General features: G+C 41.9%; 3 protein-coding genes across 3 annotated transcripts in view; 2 read left to right on the plus strand and 1 right to left on the minus strand.

Annotated features, from left to right (window-relative positions):
* Window positions 1–500, minus strand: part of ALDH7A1 (aldehyde dehydrogenase 7 family member A1) — a 46,503-nt gene extending 46,003 nt beyond the window's left edge. The window contains exon 1 of the mRNA XM_013995069.2: window positions 241–500. Coding sequence (XP_013850523.2) covers window positions 241–432 — 192 coding nt within the window. The 5' untranslated portion in view covers window positions 433–500. The remainder of the gene's footprint in view (window positions 1–240) is intronic.
* On the plus strand, window positions 4,415–15,296 carry PHAX (phosphorylated adaptor for RNA export). Its single transcript, XM_005661605.3, has 5 exons — window positions 4,415–4,704; window positions 6,216–6,829; window positions 10,049–10,169; window positions 11,641–11,724; window positions 14,037–15,296. The coding sequence occupies exons 1-5, from the start codon at window positions 4,609–4,611 to the stop codon at window positions 14,304–14,306; spliced, it is 1,185 nt and encodes a 394-aa protein (XP_005661662.1). The 5' UTR covers window positions 4,415–4,608; the 3' UTR covers window positions 14,307–15,296.
* On the plus strand, window positions 17,561–22,623 carry TEX43 (testis expressed 43). Its single transcript, XM_021084703.1, has 3 exons — window positions 17,561–17,862; window positions 18,415–18,523; window positions 21,896–22,623. The coding sequence occupies exons 1-3, from the start codon at window positions 17,750–17,752 to the stop codon at window positions 22,103–22,105; spliced, it is 432 nt and encodes a 143-aa protein (XP_020940362.1). The 5' UTR covers window positions 17,561–17,749; the 3' UTR covers window positions 22,106–22,623.

The following is a 26,682-nucleotide window of genomic DNA, read 5'->3' on the forward strand; positions in this document are numbered from 1 at the left end:
AGTTCAACCCTAACCAGATCCAAAATGAACTCGATCCTGCAGAGAACACAGGACCTCAAATAACGTCTAAGAGTGTTTTTAAGACATTCTACGTGAGAAAGCTTTAAATGTGGAGCTTCAGGAAAACTTCCCACCCCATACAACCGCCGGCAGCGTCCACAAGGACTCTGGCTGGGCGGCGCCGGGTGGGCCTCCTGGAGCCAAGGGAGGCAGCAGAGATTTCCCGGGACGCCCGCATACCTCTCCCCGGCCTCCCCAGCTTCCGTTATACACGCCCTCATTTTCCTCGCGGAGCCCCAGCTCCTTGAGCCAAGCATACTGGGGCTGATTGATGAGCAGCGTAGACATGAAGGCGGCAGGCCGGTCCCAGGGTCCTGAAAGAATGCGCTTCCTTGCAACGTGCACAAACAGCTGACCAGAAGCGCGCCACATACTGACCCAGGGAAGAGCACCACGCCTGCGGCCCTGAGGAGCTGCAGAAATAGGGCTCCGCCCCCCATCCGACGGAGCCCATTGGACAGGCCCGGACCCGCCCCTGGGACACGCCCCCCGCCGTCGCCCCGTCTATGGGTCCTCGCGGGAGCTGCGGGCTTAACCCCGGCCTGGAACAATGGTGAAACCCAGAGGAAGTGAGAGGGCTACTGCCATCTGGTGAAAGACGCCGGGAACAGCGGCATCAGCTAGAAATTTTTTTAAGCAAAATAGCGACTCTAAAATACAATCGGTTGGAAAGGGGCTTCTCAGATTGTAGTACGTAAGTCATCACCTGGCCATCATGTTAAATGCACATTTTGATTTGGGGGTATGGACCGGAACCTGAGAGTCCTTGATTATGACACTGCTGTTCCCCGGAGTAGTCAAAGGAGGTTTTTTTTTTTTTTTTTTTTGTGGCAGAGAAAGGATTGGTTTTTATCGCTTTGTTAAATTATAAATCAGAGTTTTCTCCTAATTCTCAGACATTTTAACAGAGTACTTAATTCTCACATTCCAGCTGCCAGTAAGATTCTTTGTACATGTATCCCCCAAACATATCCTTCCATTCTCTTCTCCATTTGATTCAAAAAATGAAAAGACATTTACAGATGCACTAAATTTTAGGAGCAGCACATAATGCTCTCAAGGATGTTCGTTTCCTTCGCTTCACTTAGTCAAGGAGAGAGGTTCAGGATCTCTCTAAACCAATTCTGGGATGACAGACCCCAGCAACTGCCTATATGGAAAAAAGGGATTGTATCACCCTTCCACTTTCTTTTTTCCAAACTCACTTAGCCTGCCAGATGGGAGGTCAGAAAAAATCACCAACAATGAATTTTGATGGTGCAGAGCAGAGAGAGATAGAATTAAATGAATCATATGAAAGCACATTTCACACATGAAAGAGAATCAAATGGATCCAATATGAAAGCATATATAAAAACTGCAAAGCCCTATAGAAATTCAAATGAAGTGGCTGAACTTGGGACACCTTGAACCAGTTGTGTATTAAAAGTGGAAGAGTCAGCAAATGGCTGATTCTGCTTTTCAAATGACTTATCAAAGGCATTATAGGCAGATGATTAAAGACTGGTGTAAGCCTAAGTACAAATGGCCTGTGCTTGGGAAGTCCTCTGTGAATGCTGGCTGTCTTCATTTTTCAAAGACAGCTGGTCAGAAGGCAGAGGGATGTAACATAAACATGGATGCTTGCCCCAAGGGAGCAGTAAACTGAAGAACTCACCACCACCCAAGATACAGATTCATTGTTCCAAATTCAGAATCTGATTTGTCAGAGCATGAGTGAGGGACACTAACTATTGCTCTAGGCAGACCCATATAAATTAAGTTCACCAAAAAATGATGCCACAACTAAAATGCTAGATTACTTCACAGGGAAAATTATTTTCAAAAGGACCAACCATTCACATCCTCCAATCACTGCATTTTCTCCCAGAGGACATACTGCCTATCCAGTGGTTTAATGAGCCCAGAATCAGAAGAAGAGTTATTGATTAACGATATATGATACCAGCATTCAGTGGCATCAGACTAAGAAAGTCTCCCCAACATCCAAATTAATCTATAGATTCAATACAATCCCAATCAAAATACTAGAATTGCCAAGCAGATTCTAAAGTTTAAATGGAAATGCAAAGGTTCTAGAATAGGCAAAACAATTTCAGGGGGAAAAAAAAACCCAGCAAATTTATATTACCTAATTTTAACAATTACTACAAAAATTTTACCATTATTTTAAAGCTACAGTAATCAAGAAAGTGTCACATTGGTATAAAGATGGACATCAGGATCAATGGAACAGAATAGGGAACTCAGAAATAGACCATCATACATACAAAGAAAGAGGGAAAGAAAGTCAATTTTCAATGAAGGTGTTAGAGAAATTGAAGGGAGACAGAATGGTCTTTTCAACAAATAATGCTATATTACATGGATAGTCAAGTGCAAGAAATAAATAAATAAACCTTGACTTTTACTTCATGCTATATACAAGAATTAATTCGAAATGGACCACAGACCTAAAGGTAAGAACTAAAACTCTAAAATTTCTAGCAGAAAATATTGGAGAAAGTCTTCAGTGTGAGGGACTGTTCTACGTATTACACGATATTTAGCTGCATCCCATACCACACTGTAAAATGTAAAAAACAGCATGAAAATGTACTTTTACTTCACATCATACACAAAAATCAATTCCAGAGGGATTGTAATTCTATGCAAAAAGATAAAATAATAAAGTTACCTAAGAATTAGAAGACCTGGTGTCAAGACTTAAATCTTCAACACTTTAGCTGTGTAACCTGTCAAAATAAATTGGACCGGATAATTTCAAAATTCCTTCACAGCTTTTAAATTCACATTTCAAAAATCGAATTAAATCTTTTCCATAGAATCTAGAGACATATCCTAAGGAAATAATAAAATAAGTCTGTAAAAAGACATGTTAATTGCAAAACTGGCTACACCTTAAACCTACATACTCCATCAGAGACTAAATAAATGATGCTACCTGCATGCAATGGAAAACTAGGGAGTCATCTAGGGAGCTAAATGAGTGCCTGTTGTGGTGCAGCAGGTTAAGGATCCAGTGTTACCACAGCTGTGGTGTAGGCTGCCGAGCAGGCTCAGAGCAGGCTCAGATTCAATCTCTAACCATGGGACTCATATGCCTCCAGCACAGGCAAAAGGGGGGGAGGGGGTAGATCTTTATATTTTGATATAGAATAAGTCCAGAATAAGCTGCTATATATATATATTTTTTTTTGAGGGGGGGGTTGCGGGGTTGGGGAGGGGCTTCCATATGCTGCAGGCCTGACCATAAAAATAAAAAAAATAAAGAATAGTAAAGGGTACAAATAAGATCCTCTTCATGCAAAAAAAAAAAAAAAAAATTCAATGAATATTTCTTGACCATCTTTATATACAGGAAGTCACCTGACTGGACATAGGTGGGAAAAATAGTGAATAAAGCAGACATTTTAGTGGAACTCAGACGAGAAAGAAAAATACACATGGCAATTGATGCCATGAAGGAAAAAAAAAAAAGAGGCTGAGAATGACAGTAGAGGACTCTATTTTAGCGAGGGTGGTCAAAGAACACCTTTTATTAAAAGGTGGCATTTATTTGTTGTGCACCTGAAACTAATACAACATTGTAAGTCAACTACAATAAAATTACAAAGAACAAAGGTGGCAGGGAGTTCTCCGATTGTCTAGCGGGTTGAGGCACTTGTGTTCTCACCACTGTGGCTCTGATTGCAGCTGTGTGGTTGTAGGTTCTATCCCTGGCCCTGGAATTCCCACAACTGCCTGGGTGGCAAAAAAGAAAAACGAACAAAAAAACCAAGAGAGAACCTGAAATGTTGCACTCTCATTTAAAAAAGAAAAAAAGAAAAGAAAAACCGGTGTTATTTTATCAGAATTCTGAATCATCTGAGAGCATAACCTAGGTAAGAATAGGGTGTCGGGATGTTTGAGCCTCTGCCAGGCAGAGGGAACAGCAACAGCAAAGGCCTTGGGGCGGCGAAAGGACAAAGGCTGCCTGAGGAACAAGAGCGTGAGCAGCGACAGTGTGGCTAAAGAGCCGCTGGGGAGGGACACCAGACTGAGGGACACACCTGCAGCCCTGCTGGCTGTGCAGTGAACTCAGCGTGTGGGGGAAAGCCCTGGAAAGTCTGAGCAGGGCGGCGACCTCACCTCCCGTTTGGAAGGCTCTCCAGGAAGCTCCACGCAGAGTGGATCTCAGAGGAGCAAAAGTAGAAGCAGGAAGGCATGCACAGAGCATCCAGGTGAGCGTTGTGAGGCCGAGGAAGGAATCCCCCAAGGCTGCCATCCGCCCGCAGGTTTAGGTTACAAGGAAACAGGTCAGAAGAAAAGGCGCCAGAATGCTGGCGCTGCAGGGCACTCCATTTTCCCAGAGTAGCGCCAGGGAACGCTGTGCAATGACGAGGCGACATCTGCGAATCCCGACCCAGGCGTCTGGGCCAAGCCCCCACCGGCCGCCGGGGCTGCCACAGCCCCCTCGCGGGGGCGCCCGAGCAGCCGCCGCCCGCCGGACCCGCCCGCCGCCCCGCCGGAAGTGCTCTCCGGCCCGCTGCGCGGCGCCGCGGGAAGATGGCGCAGGAGGCCGGCGACATGGAAGATGGGCAGCTTTCCGACTCGGATTCCGACATGACGGTGGCACCCAGCGAGAGGCCGCTGCCGGTGCCGGTGAGTGCGGAGGACGGCCGGGTGACTCTGGGCTGGGAGGGCGGAGCCCTGGCTGCGAGGAGCCGCAGGCGGCCCTCGGCGCGAGCCGGCCTGGCGGGGAGGGTGAGGGCCCGGCGGGCGTCCTCCGGCCCGGCGCGCGGAGCTGAGGAGTCGGCGGCGCGCAGAACCCGGGGGGCGGCGGCGGGGGTGGCGGCGGCAGCGGGCCTTCTGAGCCCCGCCGGCATCTCTTTGCAAGGCGGGGCCCACGAGGTGTGCGGCCTCTTGAGAGGCGGGCGTACGACCATCTCTTCCCCGCCTCGCGTGATCCGCTCCGCGTTTTCTAAACCTACAGGCTTCCCCACATCGGCGCCACTAGGTTCTCCCAGACGGGCAGATTTTGCCCAAGGTATAGAACTGGAGGACATCGGTCCGCAAACAGCTTTTGGCGCTCCTTTTCGCCCTGAGCAGATAGGGAGTGAAGACCTGGGGTGAAGTTCATCACCTGCTCAGGGGCCTGGTCTTTCATATTCCCATGGAAGACTATGGAAGCTCCGTTTTGCCATAATGTGGCACTAGGTTTTGTGTTAGCTTCCTAGTTTTCTACGTAGGTGTTTGTCTTTACCGCCCTACTAAGTAGCAAGCTCTTGTGGTTCTAAATGCCTGGTTGCCCGCTTTCAAATTCTAGCGCCGCCACCGGGTGATGGGTATTTTAGCCGGTGGCCCCATCTTTAGAATAGGAATGATAATAGTATGGCACTGATAGGCTGTAAGGTTTCAGAGGAGCCTGAGTAATGGCCGACCGGGGTTAGTGTCATTATTATTTCAAGATTAAAAGACTTATTTTCTTGACCTGAATCTCCCCACTCCCACTTCTAGCATATAATAGGAACTCAACAAATTGTTTAACGTAAAGGTGATTGCTTTTGCATAGAAATGTCTTAGGAAAATCGGTACCAAGATATTTTTATTTTTCAATCTTTTAGTTTATATTGCATAGATTAACCCATGACTTAGTGAACCTAATGCCATGAACTCTGCGGTTTTAAAAGTATTTTGTCAGAAATTTCTACCCATAGAGGAGTTTATTGTCTAGTCTGAAAGAAGCATAATTACAAAACCGTATAAAGTTATTGCTGTGTCCAGGTGCATGGCAGGCATCTTTGGAAAGAAAGAAAACAAATTCTGTTTTAACCGCTATTATGATTACTGTCTAAGACAATTTCAAATGACATACTGACAATAACTGAGAAGATTAAAAATCTTCTAAAGGTGAGAATTGAGCTTTGGTAATTTTTAGAAAGAGGCCTTAGAACTAAGTGCTGCATTAGCTATGGAGAAATAAGAATTTGTGGCTTTAAAAATGAAAATTACTTGTAGACCTTTAGAAATGCAAGGACTAGATTGGTTCAGAGCTCTTCGAGGATGATTTCTACTTCAAAATGGTCCAGCCACCTCTCTAATTTTTTTAGTAGCACACAGTGAGTGGAGTTAATGTGTTTTGTGGAGTTGATTGTATTTTCTTTGACTTGCAGAAAGCACTAGGTGGGGACTGCGCAGTGAGGCCCTTCCCGGGTACTGCAGCAGTGTGTGCGCCGGTATCACATTATCGGACTGTGAAAAGTGTGGATTCAAGTGAAGAGAGTTTTTCAGATTCAGATGATGATAGCTCTCTCTGGAAACGCAAGCGACAGAAATGCTTCAATATTCCTCCCAAACCAGAGCCTTTTCAGTTTGGCCAGAGCAGCCAGAAACCACCTGTTGCTGGAGGGAAGAGGGTTAACAACATATGGGGTGCAGTGCTGCAGGAACAGAATCAAGATGCAGTGGCCACTGAACTTGGTATCTTGGGAATGGAGGGCACTATTGACAGAAGCCGACAATCCGAGACCTACAATTACTTGCTTGCTAAGAAACTTAAGAGGGAAGCTCAAGAACATACAAAAGAATTAGACAAAGAGCTGGATGAATATATGCACGGTGGCCAAAAAACGGGATCAAAGGAGGAGGAAAACGGGCAAAGTCATCTCAAAAGGAAGCGACCTGTCAAAGACAGACTAGGAGACAGACTAGAAATGAACTATAAAGGCCGATATGAGATCACAGAGGATGATTCTCAAGAGAAAGTGGCTGATGAAATTTCTTTCAGGTGAGCATTTACGTTTGGCTGCAAGTGAGCACTTGACCAACTCTCTTCCATTTGTAGGGAATTACATGGATTCCAAGTATCTTGATGATGGGTGTTCCTTTTTGAGATTTTAAAATTCAAGGCGTGAACACTGAGCTTACATGGTTATATGCATATATTTGGGTGTTTTTAAATTTGGACAGACCTGATAGAATAATTTTGCAGGTTTTTATAAACTTTTTGGCAACTTTTTCCACTTAGTGCAATAGAACTCTTTGAGTAAGACACGTCTCTCTTTTTTTTTTTTTGCCCTGCCTTTGTCCTATGCCAGTTCCCAGGGCAGGGATCTTTAATGCCTCCTCCACCGGGGGAACGCCCAAAAATGCATCACTGATTTTAAATCAGTGAGGATGTTGGAGTGTTATCAAGCATTCATGACTTTTTTTTAAAAAAAAACAACTTCATTGAGGAATATTATAGATAATTGAGTTGTAGCCTCTCTTCCTTCTGGTGTCTGCTCCCCTTGTGGCTGAAGTTGGTGGGGGGCAGGGCTTGCTGTAGGCTTCCTGATGGGAGGGACTGATGCCGCCCACTGGTAGGTGGAGCTGATTCCTATCCCTCCGGTGGGTGGGGCTTTGTCTCTGGGTGGATTAGAGGCGGCTGTGTGCTGGGGGGGTCTTTAGGCAGCCCGTTTACTGATGGGCGGGGCTTTGATCCCACCGGGATTGTTGTTTGCTCTGGGACTTCTCAGTGCTGATGGGTGGGGCCAGATTTTCCCAAAATGGCCACCTCCAGAGAAAGGCAAGTTGCTGAATATTCCCGAGAGCTTTGCTTCCAGTGCCCTTCCCCCACAACAAACCACATTCACCCGTGTTTTCCCAGGAGGTCCTCCAAGAACTGCAGTCAGGTTAGACCCAGATTCCCGTGGAGACTTTGCTTTGCCCTGGGACCCAGTGCACGTGGAAGTCTGTGTGCGCCTTTTAAGAGTGGGGTCTCTGTTTCCCCCAGTCCCGTGGAGCTCCTGCGCACAAGCCCCACTGGCCTTCAATGCCAGATGCTCCAGGGGCTATTTCTCCCTGTGCCAGATCCCCACACGTGAGGGTTTGATGTGGGGCTCAGAACTCTCACTCCTGTAGGTGAGTCTCTGTGAAACAGTTACTTTCCAGTCTGTGGGGCTTCCCACCCGGGAGGTATGGGGTTGCTTATATCGTGTAATCGCCCCTCCTGCCTCTTGATGTGGCCTCCTCTTTGTCTCCTGGAGTAGGATATCTTTTTGAAAGTTTCCAGTCCGTTTGGTTGAAGATTGCTCAGTATTTGGTTGTAAATTTTGTTGTTTTTAGAAGAGAAGTTGTGTTCCAGTCCTTCTGTTCTGCCGTCTTAATCCTGTCTCCCCATCTGAGGCATATTACGGTACTTCTGATAAAATTCACCTATTTCAAGTGTTGATTTTTCAGTAATTTTACCAGTTGTACAACCATTACCATAAAGCATTTGAAAACATCTCCATTACCTGCTAAGATCCCTTATACTTATGAGCCCATTTAAAATTAGTTCCTGTTCCCATTCCCACATATCTGCTAATCTACTTTCTGTTGCTATCTATCAGTTTGCATTTTTCAGAAATTTCATGTTAATGGAATCACAGTGTCATCTCTTGTGCCTACCTGATTTCACTTAGTGCAGTGTTTTTGAAATTCGTCCATGTTATAGCAGGAATCAACAGTTTATTTGTGTGCGCATACACCCACACATCCATATTGGCTATTGAACTTTTTGGTAATCATAAATAATGTTGTTAGGAACTTTCATGTACTCATGTATGGATATATATGTTCATTTCTTTTGGCTAAATAGGAGTATAGTTGTTTGATGTGTGGTAAATTTACATTTCATGTATTTTTAAAAGTTGAAATTTTGTTTACTTTTGGGGGGGCACTCCCCACATCATGTGGAAGTTCCCAGGCCAGGGATTGAACCCTTGCCACAGCAGCTACCCGAACGACTGCAGTGACAACGCCAGATCCGTAATCCACTGCGCTGCTAGGAGAACTCCTAGTGCTGGCTTTTTATAGTACTGAGAGAGTTTGGAATTTGAATGCTGGAAAGGAACTTAGAGATTTTGTAAACCAAAGCCTTCACCTTTTTTTTTTTTTTTTTTTGGCTTTATTTAGGGCCACACCTGTGGCATAGGAGGTTCCCAGGCTAGCGATCTAATCGGTGCTACAGCTGCCGGCCTACACCACGGCTCACGGCAACGCCGGTTGGTTAACCCACTGATCAAGGCCAGGGATCAAACCGGAAACCTCATAGTTCCTAGTCGGATTCGTTTGTGCTGCACCACGACGGGAACTCCAAAAGCCTTCACTTTACAAATACAAAACTGAGGCCCAGTAGTTGTGTGGTTGCTCAAAGTCACAAATTTAGTAAGTGTCAGACCTGGAACTAAACTCTAGTCCCTTTGTTCCTAGTCTAGTGCTCTTTCCACAATAGCAAAGAAACAAAAGAAGCCATGGCTGGTTAGGACTGATTAGGGAACCGTTAAGACTTCAGTAATTTTAATCCTCCCTCATCTCTATGGAATATGGGCTCTAGTGCTTACTTAGGGTCCTTGTGTTTTTTACCTCTCATTGCTAAAATGAAAATAGTATCTGCTTTGTAAGGTTCTTGAGAGAATTAGCTGAGATGTAATGCATATATATAGTTCCTAGGATTGTGCTTATCCCATAATAAGCCTTTGGTAAATGTTAACTATATCATTTGTTTTAAGGCAGGGAGGCTGTGAGAGACAAATCCAATCCATTTTAAAGATCCAGGTCATCTCTGCAGTTAGGAGAGCTAACTTCTAGGCATAATAATCAAAAGCGTGATATGATCGAAAGCGTTTGTTATTTGTTGTGATGCGAGTGGACTGCTTATATCTTGCTTTTCGTCTCGTATTCCCCTTGCTGTGTGTGCATGTTTCTTTTGAAATCTGCCATAATCCAATAAGGCAAAGTGAAGAGGCCAGTTATCGGACCTGAGATGGAACCTTGAGGCTCCTCTTTTCTTGGGTGACCCAAGACAGGAATGTTTCTGTATCAGTAATTCCAGGGTTAAATAGTGAAGATTTTGAAAAGCAGCCATTACGAGATTGGAATGTTAATTCTAGCTGGGAACTAAATAGGAGACTAAAGTAGATGTCCTCAACTTTATACAACAAGTAACATAGTTAATATTATTACTTCATTTGCTCCTTAACAGGTTGCAGGAACCAAAGAAAGATTTGATCGCCCGAGTAGTGAGGATAATTGGGAACAAAAAGGCGATTGAACTTCTGATGGAGACTGCTGAAGTTGAACAAAATGGTGGCCTTTTTATAATGGTAAGACTAATTGCTTCGTTGTTTCTGATTTTGTATTATTTCGTATCTTTTTTTAATAAAATGCACTTGTCTCTATTGGGTCTCTTATTTATAAATTATTGCAGTTTTTTTCGGGTTTTTTAAAAACTTCATTAATAATGAAAAATTTGAGTTTAAAAATTCAGTAGTCAGTTTTTGCAGTTAATGCTTTCCTTACAAAAACATGCATATATTGTAGCCTGTTAGTGTGCAGTCAGCAACAAATCTCTCACAGGATGCATTAAGGGTAGGGGTTGAAATTTTAAGAAAAAAGTGGTGGGTGGGGGGGTGAGACCTGGAAGCTCAAATTTTGAGAATATGGCGTTTGGAGTTTGGGGTGTCTTGTTTTGAATTTTGGATGTGCAGATTACTAGATGTGACATTTGGCTAAATTAGTTGACTTCTCAGAACTCAGTCTCAGCTACAAAATGGGATTGTTCTTCTATTGTAAGGATTTAATGAGATAATGTATATAAAGTACGTATCACAGTGCCCAGAAGTTAATTAGCAGTGATGAATAAAAACGTTATTTTTGGTTCATTTAATTCATGAATTCTTGAAAACTGGTTCTTGGGGGCAGAAAAAAAATCTTGCTATGTAAAAAGCACAGATAGTTTTTTGTTTTGTTTTGTTTTGTTTGCTTTTTAGGGCAGCACCTGTAGCACATGGAGATTCCCAGGCTAGGGGTTGAATCAGAGCTACAGCTGTCAGCCTACATACACCACAGCCACAGCAACACAGGATGCAAGCCATGTCTGCAACCTGCACCACATCTCATGGCAACACCAGATCCTTAACCCACTGAGCAAGGCCAGGGATCAAACCCGTATCCTCATAGGTCCTAGTCGGGTTCGTTAACCGCAGAGCCAGGAAGGGAGCTCTATGTGCAGACAGATATAAAGTATAATAAGACCAGTGAGATAATGGAAATCTACTGAATGTTGGGAAGATACAAGTCTGATTTTACTTTCTTTTGGTGCAGTTTTTCCTTATACAGTTATTTATTGCTATGTACGATGCAGTGTTCTAGACACAGGAAGCTTATGTTGTAGTTGGGTGTGAGAGGGGAATAGTCCATAAAGAATAAATGTTGTATCTTCAGGAGTGCTAAAAAGTGACAGATGCTGGGAGGAAAGAAAGCGAGCAAATGAAAGTATAGCGAGTAGAGGAGGACACTGCAGTTAAACTGGGGGTGGTCACAGTAGATCCTAATAGCTCCTTGGGGAAGACTCTAAAAGTTGCTTTGGCAGTTCCCTTGTGGCTCAGTGGGTTAAGGACCTGTCATCGTCACTGCTGTGGTTCTGGTTACAAATGAAGCTCAGTTTCCATCCCTGGCCCAGGGAACCTCCACATGCTGTGGATGTAACCAAAAAATAAAAATAAATTGTTAAAAGTTGTCTTGGCCGTTAATCGGAAGAGTCTACACAGGTAATTCTTCTCTTCCTCTTTGTAGAATGGTAGCCGAAGAAGAACACCTGGTGGAGTTTTCCTGAATCTCCTGAAAAACACTCCTAGTATCAGTGAGGAACAAATTAAGGTAAAAATGATAATGTCCTTAATCATAAGTGGACTTCCCCTCAGCCTCTAGCTTCATTTTCTACTAATCTCCATTACCTGTTCTGCCTTACACTGACCAATTTTTTCATTGTCCCTTTTCTTTTTTTTTTTTTTTTCTTTGGGCCGCTCCCGCGGCATATGGAGGTTCCCAGGCTAGGGGTCTAATCGGAGCTGTAGCCACCAGCCTATGCCAGAGCCACAGCAACGCGGGATCCGAGCCTCGTCTGCAACCTACACCACAGCTCACAGCAATGCCGATTGTTAACCCACTAAGCAAACGCAGGGACCGAACCCGAAACCTCATGGTTCCTAGTCAGATTCGTTAACCACTGCGCCACAACGGGAACTCCCCACTTTAGTATTCTTAATCATTTTTATTACTAGAATGTCATACAGGAAATCAAACGCAGTGTGGTTTTTTCATAGCTTAAAAATTTTGTGTCTTTTAATTCGTTAATTAAGGAACATGACTTGCATTTAGCACATGTGACCATAATTGAGAACTTCTTAGGAGGTGGTACATACACAACACATTGACAATATTTGAGAAATTTTGTATTCTTTGTATTTTAACAGTGGGTGATAGAGGCAATTGGGAAGTGTTTTAGCTGTATTAATATAATGCTAATGAAAACAAAAATAAAAGTCATTTCTCTTGAGCTGATGCTCCATGTGAACGTTTTTTGCCTCTGCTCAAGGTTTTTGTTTGTTTTTTCCTGGCCGTTCATTCTCAGTCATTTTTTTAAACTCTGCTATTGAAATTCCTATAGGATGTGTTACTGTTGTAATTGAAATCACTCCTCCATAACTGCTTTTTTCCCTTAACGGAACAATTATTTTGACAACATAAATTTGTAATGATGTAAATTTTCTGGGGAACACAACTTCTGAGTGGTAGCACAAAGCTTATACCTTAATGTTTTCCCTCTTCCCCAATATAATCCCTGACCAAAGTGTGTACTTAGAAGGAACGTTCTTGGGTTTTTGTTTGCTGGCAAAATGTCCCTCTCTTCTGCTTCTTTTGTTGTCACAGTTTGGGGATGGGGTAGGTGTGTGTGAGTGGGGAGAGGTCAGTATGCTGCTAAACATCCTACAGTGCACCCAGCAGATGGCCCCACAAAGAATTCCTTGGCTTGAAATTTCAGTAGTGCCATACTTGTGAAACCCTGTACTAAAGATTCTCATATTTTCATGCTGTAAAATCCTTTTTCTGGGAGTTCCTGCTGCGGTGCAGTGAGTTCATGATCCTGCTTGTGTCTGGTGTTGCTGGTTCGACCCCTGGCCCAGTGCGGTTGGTTAAGGATCAGGTGTTGCCGCTGCTGTTGCATAAGTCGCAGAGGAAGCTCATTTTTGACCTCTGGCCTGGGAACTTCCACATGCTGCAAGTGCAGCTGCAAAGGAAAAGAAAAAAAAAAACCTTTTCTGGAACCGTGAAATGTGTCCCAGTTGCTGACTATATTATTTTTATGCCTTGTGGTAAAAATTTTTGACAAAGATTTACATTCTCACATGTTAATTACAGCAGTGTTTAAGGGGTGAAATTTTTCTTGCATTGTATAGGTTACATGATCATACTTGGTCAAACAATTCAGGCCTGGCCGGTTTCTTTTCTTTTTTTTCTTTTTTTTTTTGTCTTTGTCTTTTTGCCATTTCTTGGGCCGCTCCCACGGTATATGGAGGTTCCCAGGCTAGGGGTCTAATCGAAGCTGTAGCTGCCAGCCTACACTAGAGCCACAGCAACTTGGGATCTGAGCTGTATCTGCGACCTGCACCACAGCTCACGGCAATGCCAGATCCTTAACGCACTGAGCAAGGGCAGGGATCAAACCTGCAACCTCATGGTTCCTAGTTGGATTCGTCAACCACTGCGCCACGATGGGAACTCCCTGGCCGGTTTCTTAACATGTGCAGTCACATGAAGTTATGATGGCATCTCAGAATTAGTAAAGTATTATACCAATGACTTCTGTTTTGATGTGATATATTTTATTCAAGTCCTAAATATAATTTTCCTACTGTGTATTTTCATTTAGAAAACCTTTCCCTATAGATGATGTATTGTGGTGGAATAAACATGGGCCCTAAACCTAACGCCAGGCTGAGTTTGAATCATAGCTTCATCCTCAACTTGCAGTGAGGATTTACTTAATACCTTGGACTCTGTCTAATTATGAGTCTAATACTTGTTTGCTGTTGGTGAGAAATGGAGGTAATGAATGTAAAGAGTCTGCCTTGTATTAAACTTTTAATAAACGGTAGTTCTTTTTTACCTAAGCTGTTCCTTTATTGTAGGACATTTTCTACCTTGAAAATCAAAAGGAATATGAAAATAAAAAAGCTGCTAGGAAGAGGAGAACACAAGTGTTGGGAAAAAAGATGAAGCAAGCTATTAAAAGTCTGAATTTTCAAGAAGACGATGATACATCTCGAGAGACTTTTGCAAGTGACACAAATGAGGCCCTGGCCTCTCTTGATGAATCACAGGAAGGACACGGAGAAACAAAGCTGGATGCAGAGGAAGCCATTGAGGTTGATCATTCTCATGATTTAGACATCTTTTAGTACATTTTGTGTACTTCTCAACTAGTGTTGTAATAAACCATTTCTACTGAGATTGCTTTATTTTACTTTGCACTGATGAACATGAAAATCTGGAGAGAAAACTTTTTTTTTTTAAATAAATGAGTATATAGGGAGATGGATGTGATTGATAAGGACATTTAAAACTTCCTGATGTCTGACAAAATACTGAAAAGTATATAGCAGAGGATTTAATTTCTCAATGTGTTGCATGTACTAATTATTACTAGTTGATCAGTTTTGTCCAAGTCATTATAACATGCCATCCAGAAGTTTTTCTGATTTATCTTTGCAGTGAATTATGATTGATTTCAAAACATTCCATTAAAAGATCCTAATATGATGTAAATTGTTAAGCTATTATAAATATATTCACATTTAGTTTTTCTGTGTTCTGGGAACTCTTAGGCAGTTTTAATGATAGAGACTAAAATTAAGTTTATACTAGTGGCTCTTCCCACTTACTTGTTTGTCCAGAAGTAAATAAACATCAGAAGCATTTCAAATAAGTATTGGTTCTTAACGTTATTTTTGACTTCTTATTAGTTACCTGGGTCATATACTAAATTCTGAAAATGATCCATACCTACATAGTTACAATGCCATTTAAAAAATTCCCAGTGGTGGCCTGCCTAAGATTGTTTTACCTTATGTTAAGGAAGTTAGGTATTAAAAATGTTTTGTCTGCATGATGTTTTAAAATTATTCATTTTAATTTAAGGAAATAAAGATAGTTTACTTAAGATAACTCTAAGAATTGACTATAGTTTTCGAAATAGGTTAAGCAAAAATATGTAGGAAGCAGTTATTAACTTTTCTTTGCAGCAATGTACTTGAAGTCTTTTCAGTAGTTTCTGAAATACATGATCATTGAAGTTGGATCTAAGTAAGCAAGGAAGGAAGAGGAAAGTGGTTTTTGGTTGCTTTTTGTCGTAAGAATGCAAAAATAAAATTGGAGTTTTGGCAGTCTTTAATGGGTTTCAAGCGACTTTTTTAATCACATGTTCAGAGTTCCTGTTGTGGCTTAGCAGTAGCAAACCCAGCTAGTATCCCCCGCCTGCTCAGTGGGTTAAGGATCCAAAGTTGCTGTGAACTGTGATGAAGGTTGCAGACCCAGCTAGGATCCCATGTTGCTGTGTCTGTGGTGTAGGCTGGTGGCTACAGCTCCAATTTGACCCCTGGCCATATGCTGCACCTGTGGCCCTAAAAAGACCAAAAAAAAAAAAAAAAAGTCGTAGAATTGTTATAGCCAAGGAAAGAAATATTTTAAGTAGGTAACTATTTAAATATTGTCCCTGATATTTAACCTTTTATTTATTTGAAGAATTTTTAAAAATTGAAGTACATTAACTCACAACATTACATTAGTTTCAGGTTTACAATGTAGTGATTCAGTGTTTTTGTACATTGCAAAATGATCACCATGGTCCTTGAGACTGTGTGAGGTGATTTTAAAGATATAGCATATTAGGAAAGATAATTAACATTCAGAAATAGAAATGCCACATACCCATGTAAATACTGCAAATTTTTCCACTGAAAGTTACAAGGTTTTGTGTGTGTGTGTGTTTTGGGTTTTTTTGTTTGTTGGGGATTTTTTTGTGGTGGCACATGGAAGTTCCCGGCCAGGAGTTGAATCAGAGCTGCAGCTGCCCTACACAGCTCGTGGCAACACTGGATTCGTAACCCACTAAGCAAGGCCCAGGGATTGAACCTGCATTCAGATTTTTGTTGTTGCTTTTTAGAGCTGCATCCTCGGCGTATGGAGGTTTCCAGGCTAGGGGTTGAATCAGAGCTATAGCTGCTGGCCTTCACCACAGCAACGCAGGATCCGAGCCTTGTCTGTGACCTACGCCACAGCTCACCGAAACGCCAGATCCTTAATCCACTGAGCAAGACCAGGGATCGAACCTGCAACTTCATGGTTCCCAGTCAGATTCATTTCCACTGCACCATGACGAGAATTCCTGCATTCAGATTTTTAACCCACTGAGCCATAAGAAGAACGCCAAAATGACAGTTTTTAAAGGTCGTGAATACCTGAGGCTACTTCATATTCAATGGATTGCCCCTCCTCTTCACCTGCACAGATTTCAAACTTATATATAGAAACCAAGCCTTTGATTTTTAAGGTTCTTTTGACTATCCAGATCTAGGAATGTCTCTCACAAACTATTGCCAGATATATATATATATTCAGTTAGTCCTCTCACCAAACTGCAGTATATTGCAGTCATCCTTCCTGCTCAGCCTAACATTTCCCTATTTAAGAAAATGTTTCCTAGTTAGGCTCTTGGACTAACTGCTATAACCCTCCATGTCTGGTCTAGAAAATCAAGTGCTCAGCCTCACTCATTAATCTTTATTACAATGAGTTTTGGGAGTTCCTATTGTGGCACAGTGGAGCCGAATCCAACTAGGAACCATCGGTTGAGCGTTCGATCTCTGGCCTCGCTCAGTGGGTTAAGGATACGGCTTTGCTGACATCTGTGGTGTAGGCCGCAGACACAGCTTGGATCTGGTATGAGCTGTGGTGTAGGCCAGCAGCTGTAGCTCCGATTAGACCCCCAGGCTAGGAACCTCCATGTGCCCCGGGTGTGGACCTAAAAAGAAAAAAAAATGAGTTTTGTAATCTAAAATACTCAGCAATATAACTCAAATCTTAGAGGATAAAATGTATTAAATTGGTTTAGGTTTAGGCAAGTTTGATTTATTCTCTTCAAGTGTATCCAGGTATTGAATGAAACAAATGGGACACATAACAACCATGTGTTGTATTTAGAGGGAAATCAGCTAAGGGTAAATAGTGTTAATACAAAGTGATTATTTGTGAATAATAATTATTTAGCCCAATATAGTTTTCTAGGATCTTTGTCAAATTTGTAGTATGTCTACAAGCATTCTCATTTTTCTAATTGTTCATGATAAGAATGGTGGTGTACTCAAAGGTTATTTTAAAAACTGAAAATAGGGGTTCCCGTCATGGCGTAGTGGTTAACGAATCCAACTAGGAACCATGAGGTTGCAGGTTCGATCCCTGGCCTTGCTCAGTGGGTTAAGGATCTGGTGTTGCCGTGAGCTGTGGTGTAGGTCACAGACGTGGCTCGGATCCCGCATTCGCTGTGGCTCTGGTGTAGGCTGGTGGCTACAGCTCCGATTCGACCCCTAGCCTGGGAACTCCATATGCCACAGGAGCGGCCCTAGAAAAGGCAAAAAGACAAAAATAAAATAGCTAAAATTAAAAAAAAAAAAGAAAGAAATGGCTGAATACATTAAAAAAAAAAAAACAAACCTGAAAATAGCTCTAAGTGCCACGCTTAACTGCTAGAGGAACTGCTGTGGGTTGCTATGAAGTTAGCAAAACATTGTTACATCTGAGGCAGCAATAGCATCATAATTAGACCAGTAGGTTAGTGAAGTTCTAGATGAGAATTCCTGTCCCACTGGCAGTCATGGCTTCAGGCAAAGACACTTGGCCTGTCTTACCTAAACTTAACAGCAACTCTTCTGAGGAGAATTTATATAAGTCTGCTCATAAGTGAGGACTTAATGGTTCTGGGGCTTGGGGTGGAGTTTTGGGAGGTTTTGTTTGTTTTTTATCATCTTGGAGCCACACAGATGAGGACACTTGGCATCGGTATAAAAAGTTTTATGTTCCAGAGACAAACAATATGAGTGCAGGGAAAGCACGTCTGACCTGAGTGGAGGGCCTGTACTAAATTCAGAAGTTAAACTCGTTACTGTTTTTGGTGACCAGCCAGAAATTCCTTTAGGCTATGAGTAGGCCTGAGACACATGATGGTGGGCTGCCTTGCCACTTCAAATCAGGCCAAAATGCACATCATAGCAAATTGTAAAGGACAGAATGCAGTTAGAGGTACAGATATCTAGCCCACATGTTTGATCTTAGTGATAACTCGGGGATTTAATGGGTTGGTTATCTACTAGGCAACCCTCAAAGTGACGCAGCTCTGTGCTGGGGTCTGAATGTCAATGGGCACAACAAAACTGCCTTCATTCCCTAAAAGGACGCTAAAATGATTATCTTTAGCTCACAAGATGTCTTTTTTCTTGCTTTCCTAATTTTCAGGTTTGAGGCAATTCATTTGCCACGATTTTCATTAAAGCAAGAGCTCATCCCAAGACATTATGTAATGCCTTGGAAAGAAAATATGAAATTCAGGAAGGTGAATCTGAAGGTATTTTCCTATATAAGGATTTATAATTTAAAAATTAAGATCTATACTATTTAATATTTTCTGTGACTAGACATATAACTGCAAAAGCTATTTGGAAATTTATTTTTCATTTTTCCCAGCTTTATTGAGGAATAATAGACAAATATGACTGTGTGTATTTAAAGTTACAATGTGATGATTTGATATACATTGTGGAATGATTATCAATTCATGATAATTAACACATTCATCCCCTCACATAGTTAAGTCTTTTTGCTTGTATTGAAACTGCTTCAGATTATCAAGATCAAGAGAATTAACACATTCATCCCCTCAGATAGTTGTCTTTTTGCTTGTAGTGAGACTGCTTCAGATCTACTCTGAACATCTTTCAAGTATGCAATACTGTATTATTAACTATAGTCACTGTGCTGAACATTAGACCCTTAGAATTTTTCGTTTTGTTTTGTTTGTTTGTTTTGGCCACACTCGAGGCATGTGGAAGGTCACAGGCCAGGGATCCAACAGGGATCAACCCGAGTCACGGCAGTGGGCAGCACTGGATCCTTAATCCACTATGCCACAAGGGAACTCCTAGCCTAGAACTTATTCTTTAAACTGGAAGTTTGTGCCCTTGTCTTATTTTTCTTTCCCCCAGGCCCTGGCAACCACCTTCCTATTCTGACAGCAACTATTTGATGTGCCTTCTCATAAACTTGTAAGAAAAAGTTAAATAGTATATAGTCAAGGAACCCAATCACAAAGTTAAAATAGATAAATTGAACAATTTTAGAACTATGCGTCTACCTTTTCCTCTACCTAATGCCAATTCACAGTTGTTAGGAAGCTCATCAGAAGTTGGCACCACTAAGTCTCCACTGTGGCACAGAGGGTTAAGAATCCAACTGCAGCATATCAGGTCACTGCAGAGGCACAGGTTCCATCCCCAGCCCAGCACAGTGGTTAAAGGGGCTGGTGTTGTTGCAGCTGTGGCTCAGATTCAGTCTCTGGCCTAGCCTGGGAACTTCCATATGCCACAAGTGGGGCCATTTAAAGAAAAAAAAAAAAAAAAAAGAATTACACTTGGAGTTCTCATTGTGGCTCAGTGGAAACAAACCCAACTAGTATCCATGAGAACACCGTTTCAATCCCTGGCCCCGCTCAATGGGTCAAGGATCTGGTGTTGCCGTGAGCTGTGGTGTAGTTTGTAGCAGAGGCTTGGATCCCGAGTGGCTGTGGTGTAGGCCGGAAGCTGCAACTCTGATTTGACCCCTAGCCTGAGAACGTCTATGTGCTGAGGGTGTGGCCCTGAGAAGCAAAAATAAAAAAGGAAGAAGTAGACACCACTAATATTAAAGCTACAGTCAAAGCGTATATTTTTAGAGTTGTACCGCACAGTCAAGTTGAGAGCTAGGGCAGCAGTTTGGCTAGATTCACAGATAAGACTTCTTAGCCATTCAACACTCCTATTCAGTAGTTAATAGTTTCAAAACATTTTCCAAATTCAGATTGACCATTCACTTGTTTCTTTAAAGGAGAATAGAATATTTTGTAATAATTAGATTTTAAGAGGATATTTTAGGTTGAGATTCCTAGAAATGTGTTTATATAACTAATTTGCAAATTTCTTTTTGTCTTTTATTTTTTTTTAGGGCCGTACCTGCGGCATATGGAAGTTCCCAGCCTAGGGGTCAAATCAGAGCTGCAGCTTCCAGCCTAAACCACAGCACACGGCAATACCAGATCCTTAACCCACTCAGGGAGGCCAGGGATTGAACCCGCGTCCTCATGGGTACTAGTCAGGTTTGTTAACCACTGAGCCACGATGGGAATTCCGAAGAACCGTTTTGAATGCATTAAAACATTGTATTATTCTTGACCTTACTCTTTAGAGCTGTAAATTCAGTATGATGTTTTCCTAATTTTTTCCCTTCTGCAACTTAATTGACACGGCCTAACAGTTTTTAAAATATAATTAGGGACTGGCATATGGAGCAGTCTACCTTACAGAGTAAAAGTGAAAGTGAGAATTAAAATGAAGTGAAGGATCGACAGATGACTGGATTAGGAAGATGTGGTCTATATACACAATGGAATACTATTTAGCCATAAAAAAGAATGAAATAATGCCATTTGCAGCAACATGGATAGAAACTCTCATACTGAGTGAAGTAAGTCAGAAAGAGAAAGACAAATACCATATGATATCACATATCTGGAATTGAATATAAGGCACAAATGAACCTTTCTCAGAAAAGAAAATCATGGACTTGGAGAATAGACTTATGGTTGCAAAGGGGAAGGGGAAAGGAGTGGGGTAGATTAGGAGCTTGGATTTAATGGATACAAACTATTGCCTTTGGAATAGATTAGCAATGAGATCCTGCTGTGTAGCACTGGGAACTATGTTTAGTCACTTATGATGGAGCATGATAATGTGCGAAAACAGAATGTGTACATGTTTGTGTAACTGGGTCACCATAATGTACAGTAGAAAAAAATTATATTGGGGAAATAATTTAAAATAAAACAAAATAAATAAAATAAACTGAAAAAAGAAATTAAAAAAATGAAGTGAAGGTACACTAAATTCTAGGTACGTTTTCCTTCTAATATCATCTCTAGCATCTTGAGATGATATAACAAATGATATTAGGGGTTGGTAGATGCGAACTATTACATTCAGAGTGGGCAAGCAGTGAGGTCTCGCTGTATAGTGCAGGAAACTATATCCAATCACTTGTAATGGAATATGATAGAAGATAATATGAGAAAATGTATATATAACCGTGTCACTTTGCTATACAGCAGAAATTGACAGAACTTTGTAAGTCAACTATAATTTTAAAAGTTTTTAACAATGAAATCACAGCATAGGAGAGATGGGGCTACACCCGAAGACCAGGCCAGACTGCTGTTCAGTAGCATGCAAGAATAAGAAATAGATATACAGTTAAGACAATAACCTCAAGTCGCTGTTATTTATCCAGAGCAGTTTCAGTAACAGCTGCATACTATAGAGATATTTAACTTGGTAGTTGGCAAAAGCTTTTTCATTCCCATATAATGTTTTATTCAACACTCAAAGACTCCCTTAATATCCCATTTTATATTGAGAAAACAGAGTCTCCTGATGGGTAAATGACTTGTCCTACCTAAGCAGGATGCTAAAGTTCCTTAATCTATCTTTTTGGGCCCCAGTTCATAGCGCTCACTCTTACTGGTGGTCAGAAGACACCAGAGATCATTGCTTTCAAAAAAGGGTAGTGCTTTGCCCACTAGACCTGCTTTCTCGACAGGAACAGTTAGAAAAACTATTGGGCAACATCCATCTTAATCTAATTAAATGATGTTTGGTGTGATATATAGCAGATTTTTTTTTTTTTCTCTTAGCATGCGGAAGCATGTAGGATCCATGCCGGCCCTTTAGAAGATACTCTGTTTTTGAATCACAGCGAAAGGCTTTGCCATGGGGAGGACCGTAAAGTCGTCTTGAAGAAAGGCCCACCAGAAATAAAAATCGCAGATATGCCTTTGCATTCACCTCTTTCCAGATACCAAAGCACTGTGATTTCCCTCGGCTTCAGGAGGCGACTGGTCTGATGAAAGAATAAAACGATAAGAGTATTTCAGTCTCTCCCTCTCTCTCTCCCATAAATGTTTAAGTCCTTGTACATTTGTATTTTGCCTACAGTTTATTCAGTTTGTTCAAGGGCTATAAGTCAACGCGTACTTTTTACATTATAATAGCTTAGAAAGGAAATAGACTTTTAATAAGGGAACTCCTGAGCTTTACCTGTTAGAGATATTGTGATATTATAGAAATGTGAGGTAAAAATTCTTCAAGGCCTCTGTAATTAACAAATTTCAAATAGAGTACTTTATCAGCAAAGGGGAGCTTAAACCCTTTGTGTATCCTCATCAGTACCTTGCACTTTACTGAGCCTCAGAGGAATTTCATCTGATACATAAAATTTGGGAAATTGAAAGAAAAAAAACAAGGGAGAACATATTTAAAGAGGAAAAAACTATCTTTGCCAGGGAAAAATTAAAAGCCATCATTAAAGCACCTTAGAGAGCATAGACTTTGGAGTTAGGCTGACCCAGGTTTGAATTCTGACTCTACTACTAACTGTGGCTTCAAGGAAGCCCCATGTACCATATCCCTGTCCCTCAGTTCTCATCTGGAAAAAATAGTCTGTTAGTTGTCATATAAAGTGCTTAGCATGACACTAAAGAACAAAGTTTGGATTTTTATTAGGCCTGTGGGTAGACATATGGATTGGATTTTGAGTTAAATTTTGGCCATATCATGGCTAACTTATTTGCAACGTAGCTTTCTCCAAGAGGAAGAATAAAGGAGGAGCAGGAAATAGAAAATCCCCTCAAATGGAGGAGGAAGTTTCTTCACCCACCATCTTGGTTTTAGGTACCTTTGCTAAGAAAAAAGCAAAAAAAAAAATCGCATTTCTAATTTCTTTTAGGGACTAGGCTAGAATTTCTATTCTGAACTACATCATTCAAATAATTGTCTCACCAGGAGTCTTACATGAATCAGACGAGCTCTTCATCTACCCGACTCTTATCTTTTCAGACCTACTCTTTTCTCCTGACTTTACTCCCAACAGTTATCTAACATCAGAAATTACCATCAACTAAAAATGACTCCGTGTTCTCGTTCTCTGTGTCCCGGAAATCACCCTCCGCTCCCCCAAAACCATGCAATCGTATGTGTTCCTTGTAGGTGGGTTGTGGTGTCTTTAACAGCTCTTGCCTCTTTCATTCCCATGAGGAGTACTCTCCTCCTTGTACCATGTGTCTTATGATAATGTTCCAATTTGTTGCCCCTTCTCTCACCTTTCCCATAAATATATGGAGACAGTTCAGTTAATCCTTCATGTTGTTACTAGAGCCACCTGGCTAAAGTCTCCTGTAATCCTTTCCTCTTCCTGCTCAAAAATCATTCATGAAAAGTTCTGAAGTTGGATGGTGGTGATGGCTGCACAACAGTTTGAATGAACTTAATGCCACGGAATTAACACTTTTTTTTTTTTTTTTTTTGCCTTTTATAGGGCCACTCCCTCGGCATACGGAGGTTCCCAGGCTAGGGGTCGAATTGGAGCTGTAGCCGCTGGCCTCCGCCAGAGCCACAGCCATGCGGGATCCGAGCCACATCTGCGACCTACACCACAGCTCATGGCAACACCGGATCCTTAACCCACTGAGCAAAGCCAGGGATCGAACCCCCAACCTCATGGTTCCTAGTTGGATTCGTTAACCACTGTGCCACGATGGGAACTCCAGAACTAACACTTTGAAAGGGTTAAAAAGGTCAATTTTATGCCATGATCTCACCCACAAAAACCCATTCATGATCCACACACCCAGAGCATAATGTTATATAAGGACGGTCGCCATCTAAGCCCACTCAATATTCATCAGTAGCATATCTGATGATACTCCAGAGTACCGAACAGTGAAAGGATGGACGTTGGTAGTCTTGCTGCCCATGACATGGGTACCACAATCCCACACACATGCACTCATGCTTCTTTCTCTGAAGTTGTTTCCTTCTGACATCAACAGGCATAGCTGGTGTTTCACCCAGATGCCACCTTCTGTTTTCCCAAGCCTGTCTGACATAACCATCCAGTGACCTCTCCATTCAAAGCCGAGCTCAACTGTGTTTTGTCCATCTTTCAGATTGGAAATAACCCCCTCTTTCTCCAAGCTTTGATGGTACTTTCCATCACTACTCTGCCTGTACCAATCTTTTGAAGGACTGAGACCACTCCATAATTCTCCTGGTATTTCCTCACCTTCTACCACTAAGCGTTGTGCAGAGCAGACCTGCCATGGATGTTTACTGAGCGGCTGAAGTGGAAGACATAAAGAGGAGCAGGAAGGCACAACGGAGATGCCTGGAGGGCTTTGCACCACACCTGACTCTACACACCCAACCCCCACCCCCAATCTGCCCACACAAGTGTTCAAAGGGCGTTTCGTGCTCTAGTGTAACACATTTTACTTTGCTGGGGTTTTGTGGAGATACTGGGTTTCCTGACTTATTTCATTTCCACTAAACTCCAAATGATGAAGTTTTATGTTCACTGTAGGACCAAAATGTAGTGGACTCAGTCCATCTTCCTTAGATTCACTCAGCAACCTCTAGGAAAGGAGTATTGTGTATTTTTGTTTGTTTTGTTTTTAGGGCTACACCCATGGCATATGGAGGTTCCCAGGCTACGGCTTGAATTAGAGCTTCAGTTGCCAGCCTACACCACAGCCACAACAATGCCAGACCTGAGCAGTGTTTGCGACCTACACCACAGTCCATGGCAACGCCGGATCCTTAACCCGCTGAGCAAGACGGGGTCAAACACTCATCCTCATGGATACCAAGTCAGATTCATTTCCACTGTGCCACAACAGGAACTCCTGTGTATTTCTGTTTTGTTTTTTTGTTTTTTTTTTTTCTTTTTGCCTTATCTGGGGCCGCTTCCGAGGCATAGGAAGTTCCCAGGCTACGGGTTGAATCGGAGCTGTAGCCACCAGCCTACACCAGAGCCACAGCAACGTGAGATCCAAGCCACAAATGCAACCTACACCACAGCTCACGGCAATGCTGGATCCTTAACCCACTGAGCAAGGCCAGGGATTGAACCCGAAACCTCATGGTTCCTAGTCGGATTCGTTAACCACTGAGCTAAGACGGGAACTCCTCTCATGTATTTCTAATTCCACTTATTTATTGGGTCCCCTGGCAGTTTTTGGCTATTGGGTGGTGTAATCACATAATTTCAAAGATAATGAACTAATCTTGATACAATTGTACATGTTTATGCGACATTATCTTCTGAAAGAACTGTTGCTGAGCAATATTTTACCTTCGAGAAAGTAACCTTGGAAAAATGTGTGGTCACCCATGATAGAGTTTTGTCTCTAGCATTCCTAGAAGTTAATATTATGTAACCACCTTCATTATAAAGAAGCAGCTTCGCTGTAAATGATTTGTCTGGGTTAACAGTAAATTCTCTGGCCTTCTTAGCCAGAGAGGAAAAGAAGATCACTTTTACATTGGAGAGAAATTTAACTCATATAATGAAAAAACAGAACCACAAAACAAAGAGTTTTGACCTGATGACTGGGGCCTCTTATCAAATAAAAATATAAATTCCTTATTTCAGGAAAAGCATTCTTCTCACAAAGACCTTAAAATATTCCAACCAATTATCATAGTTAGAATCTGTGGTTCATTAGGGAGAAAAAAAATTTCAATTACAAGTGAAGTGGGAGTTCTCATCGTGGCTCAGTGGAAACAACCCGACTAGTATCCTTGATGATGCAGGTTCAATCCCTGGCCTCCATCAATGGCTTAAGGATCTGGCGTTGACTTGAGCTGTGGTGTAAGTCGCAGATGCAGCTCGGATCCCACGTTGCTGTGGCCAGCAGCTACAGCTCCGATTAGACCCCTAGCCTGGGACCCTCCTCATGCTGCGGGTGCAGCCCTAAAAAGACCAAGAAAAAAATAAGTGAACTTGGTTTTTTTCACAGAACTTTAAGTTTTCATGACTGGAGAATATGAAACATATGTGGCAACTGAATATCTATGAATAGCCATGAGACTAAGTTGGCTGGGGTCTTCTATTCGTGTTCCCACATTCATTCTTGCTCTCATATTCTTGTTTATTAAAAATTTATAGAGCATATATTAGTGACAGATGCTTAATTTGGAGGATGAATGATAGGTTTCCTGTCTATTTCTACTAGAAATTTTGTTCTGCAGTGGTTTTCAAAATTTCGTGTACATCAGAACTGCCTGGAAATTTTATTCAAACACAGATTTATAAATCCAACCTTCAGAGATTCTGATTCAGTAGGTCTGATATGGGGCTGCCAAATCTGCTTTTTTTTTTTTTTCTTTCATGCTCACAGCATGCAGAAGTTCTTGGGCCAGGGCTCAAACTGTTCCACAGCAGCAACCTGAGCCACAGCAATGTGGGATCCTTAACCGCCAGGCCACCAGGAAACTCCCAAATCTGCATTTTTCACAAACTTCTAGGTGAGGCTTATGTGTGGTTTACACTCTAAGTACACTGCACATACAGAGGAAGTGCTGCTGTACAAGAAGCCCATATAGAGCTGCCTTAAATCTTGTGGTTTGTGCAATGGTAATCAAA

Source organism: Sus scrofa, chromosome 2 (genome assembly GCF_000003025.6).
Source record: "Sus scrofa isolate TJ Tabasco breed Duroc chromosome 2, Sscrofa11.1, whole genome shotgun sequence".
NCBI lineage: Eukaryota > Metazoa > Chordata > Mammalia > Artiodactyla > Suidae > Sus > Sus scrofa.